The sequence below is a fragment of the Amborella trichopoda genome, chromosome 5, assembly GCF_054954075.1.
Source record: "Amborella trichopoda isolate Santa Cruz 75 chromosome 5, AtrichopodaSantaCruz75HAP2 v2.0, whole genome shotgun sequence".
Classification (NCBI taxonomy): domain Eukaryota; kingdom Viridiplantae; phylum Streptophyta; class Magnoliopsida; order Amborellales; family Amborellaceae; genus Amborella; species Amborella trichopoda.
The window spans coordinates 20,353,358-20,357,191 of NC_142340.1; the positions used below are offsets into that span (position 1 = coordinate 20,353,358).

General features: G+C 46.8%; 1 protein-coding gene across 1 annotated transcript; it reads left to right on the plus strand.

The window, feature by feature from the left end:
* The first annotated feature begins 212 nt into the window (after positions 1 to 212).
* On the plus strand, positions 213 to 1,051 carry LOC18444666 (PRA1 family protein F2). The gene has a single exon (XM_006854831.4). It carries the CDS (start codon positions 385 to 387, stop codon positions 937 to 939), a length of 555 nt encoding a protein of 184 aa, XP_006854893.1. The 5' UTR covers positions 213 to 384; the 3' UTR covers positions 940 to 1,051.
* Positions 1,052 to 3,834: the final 2,783 nt, after the last annotated feature.

A 3,834-nucleotide genomic window follows, 5' to 3' on the forward strand; every position in this document is an offset into this window, starting at 1 on the left:
CATGCCCATATATCTTCATATCGAGATGATTAATTGGAGGATATTTAACTATCAAAAAGTCTTCTTATGAAACTTTTGAGATGAGCTATAATTTGATTGTTAAGATCCTCGACTCTATATAAACTTTTGTCTTATTTTTACCGCTCTCCCTCTTTTTCTCTCTCCACATTTAACTATTATTATTTTCCTCATCTCTTTCTCTTTGCATATAACTATTATTTATTCTATCCGCCCAAAGCATTCCCAGCTGCCATTCCGATTAGCACGTCCATCCCCCCCCCCCCCCCCCCCCCCTCTCTCTCTCTCTCTCTCTCTCTCTCCATTTGCTTGGCACTTCAAAAACTTCTCTTTCACTGTGGGTGTCCGTGTTCAAGGGAGATAGAGATGGCCAATTACGGAACTATTCCTGTATCTTCATCCCCGTCCCCTGCCTTAGACCTCTTCTCCAAAGCCAAGGAGAAGGGGATATCGATCTACGCAAAGCGCCGGCCGTGGCGCGAGCTCACTCATCTCGACTCCTTTTCCTTCCCTCCCAGCTTCCGAGAAGCAGTCGCTCGCGTCCGAGCCAATACAGATTACTTCCGCGTGAACTACGCTCTTATCGTGTTGGTGGTGGTGTTCTTGAGTCTCTTGTGGCATCCCGTCTCGCTCATCGTCTTCCTTGTTATGATGGCCATCTGGTTGTTCCTCTATTTCTTGAGAGATGATCCCCTGATCTTTTTTGGGCGCACCCTCGGTGACCGCCTGGTGCTGCTACTGCTATCGGTTGTGACGCTGGTGGCCCTCTTGCTCACACATGCCACAAAGAACATACTGGTGTCACTGACCATTGGAATTGTTCTTGTTTTGGTCCACTCAGCCATTAGATCGATTGAGAATCACTATGAGGATGACAAAGAGAGTGGGCTTTTGCCTGCTGAAAGCTCAGGGAGCACTTGAGGCCTTGGTTCCTCTTCTCTTCTTGGATTTTGTCTGTAATATGATCATTGAGAGTGAGGACTTTGTTAAAAGTTTGATTCAGCATCAATAAAAAGCATTGGGGGTTTAGTTACTCAGGGTTGCTTGATTCATATGAAAGTAATCTCTCTAATTTTTTTTCATTTGAAACGGAGATTGGGTGCGGTTTGTATAGAGCCTAGGCTCTAAACAATCAAATTAGAGCCTACCTTCAAATAGTATCGAGAAATGTGGTTTCAATATTGGAAATATTTATGATAGCTTTTTAATATATTTTCATATTTATTTATAAATTTTAAAATTTTAAAAATAGTGTAGATCGATATATCTATGAAAACTCTAAATTCTTGAAAATTGATGGTCCAAAAATGCGTTACAAAATGCACTATTTTCAAAACTTAAAATCTATTTTTTTCTCATGTCCATGCATCTTGATGTCGAGATGATCAATTTGAATATATTTGGGCATCAAAACAACCTCTTCTAATGAAATTTTTAAGGTAGGCTCAAATTTGATTGTTTGGAGCCTCGGCTCTTTATAAACTTTTTCCCTACATATTTGATTCATGCTTTCAAATAGGCAACAATTTGTTTTATGTGAAAAATATTTACTATAAAATGGCCTTTTTCTTATGAGAAGAACTCCTGAACTCCTACAGAGCCATGCGTCACGACCCTAAACTGCACAGCCTCGATCTGTGCTACACGACGCTAAACTACACAGCCTCGGTCCATTCTGCATGAACCTAAACTGCACAGCCTCGATCAACGTTATACGACCCAAAACTGCACAGCCTCGATCCATGCTGTACGACCCTATACTGCACGGCCTTAGTTGACTCTGCACAACTCTAAACTGCACAACCGCGATCCATGCACATGACCCAAAAATGCACAGCCTCAGTTCTTGCTAACTGACCCTAAACTGCATAGTCTCGGTCCATGATGCACGACCCTACACTGCACAGCCTTGGTCCATGATGCACGACCCAAAAATGCACAAATTTTGTCCATGTTGCCTGACCCTAAATTGCATGACCTCAGACAATGTTGTATGTCCCTAAACTGCACAGCCTCGATCCGTGCTGCACGACCCTAAACTAAACGACCTCGGTCCGTGCTTCATACCCCTAAACTGCATAGCCTCGGTCCAAGCTGCGTGGCCCTAAACTATACAACCTTGGTACATGCTGCATGATCATAAAATGCATGGCCTCGGTCCACGCTGTACGACCCTAAACTGCACAGCCTTGATCCATGCTGCACAATCCTAAACTGCAAAGCCTCCGTCCATATGGCATGACCCTAAGCAGCACAGTCTCGGTTCATGCTGCATGAACCGAAACCACATAGCCTCGGTGCATGCTGCATAACCGTAAACTGCACAACTTTGATCGATGCTGCACGACCCTAAAATGCACAGCCTCGGTTAATACCGTACGACCCTAAACTGCACAGCGTCGGTCCGTGGGGCATAACCCTAAGCTAAAGAGCCTCAGTCCGTGCTGCACGACACTAAACTGCACATCCTCGGTCCATGCTGCACGGCCCTAAACTGCACAGCTTCGATTCGTGCTGCATGAACCGAAATTGCACAGCCTTGATACATGCTACATGACCCTAAACTGTACAGCCTCGATCCATGCTGCACGACCCTAAACTGCCTAGCCTCGGTCCACACTTCACAACCCTAAACTACACAGCCTCGGACCATGCTGCACAACCGTAAACTGCTCAGCCTCGGTCCATGCTGTACGATTCTAGACTCCACAGCCTCAATCAATGCTGCACGACCCTAAGCTGAACAGCCTTGATCCACATTGCTCCACACTAAACTGCACAGCCTCGGTCCAAGCACGACCATAAACTGCACCGCCTCAGTCCCAACTTCACAACCCTAAACTGCACGGCCTCGATCCCTTCAGCGAGACCCTAAACAACACAACCCCGGTCCATGCTACACTACCCAAAATTGCATAGCCTCGGTCGATGCTGCATGACCATAAATTGCACTGCCTCGGTCCGTGTTGCATGGCCTAAACAGCATAGCTTCAGTCCATGCTTCACAACCCTAAACTGCACAGCCTTGGTCCATGTTGCATGACCCTAAACTGCACTGCCTCGATGCATGCTGCACGTCCTTACACTGCACGGTCATGGTCTAAGCTGCACGACCTTAAACTGCACAGCCTCGGTCCATGCTGCACCACCCTAAACTGCACAACTTCAGTCCATGCTGATCGACCTTTATTTGCATTGCCTCGGTCCGTGCTGCACGAAAGTAAACTACACTACCTCGTTCCATGCTGCACAATCATAAACTGCACAGCCTTGGTGCATGTTGCACGACTCTAAACTGCACAGCCTTAGTCCATGCTGCATGACCCTGAAATGCACAGCCTGGGTTCATGCTAACTGACCCTAAACTGCATAGTCTCTATCCATGCTGCACAACCCTAAACTACACAGCCTTAGTCCATGCTGCCCGACGCAAAACTTCTTAGCTTTGGTCGATGCTACCCAACCCTAAACTACACAGCCACGGTCCATGCTGCACAACCCTAAACTACACAACGTCGGCGTAACTTACGCAACCTTAAACTGCACTGCCTCGGTCCACGCTGCACGACCCTAAAATGCAAAGCCTCCGTTCGTGCAACTGACCCTAAACATCATCGTCTCGATCCATGCTTCACGACCCTAAACTGCACAGCCTCTCTCCATGCTGCACGACCCTGAAAAGCACAGCCTTTATTAATGTTGCACGACCCGACACTGCACAACCACGACCCATGATGCACGACCTTAAACCACACACCCTTGGTCCATTCTGCATGACCTAAACAGCATAGCCTCTTTCTATGCGGCATGACCCTA

Bases quoted from the DNA above. Each gene is read 5' to 3' on its own strand.
- LOC18444666 (XM_006854831.4), top strand. From the start codon at position 385: ATGGCCAATTACGGAACTATTCCTGTATCTTCATCCCCGTCCCCTGCC.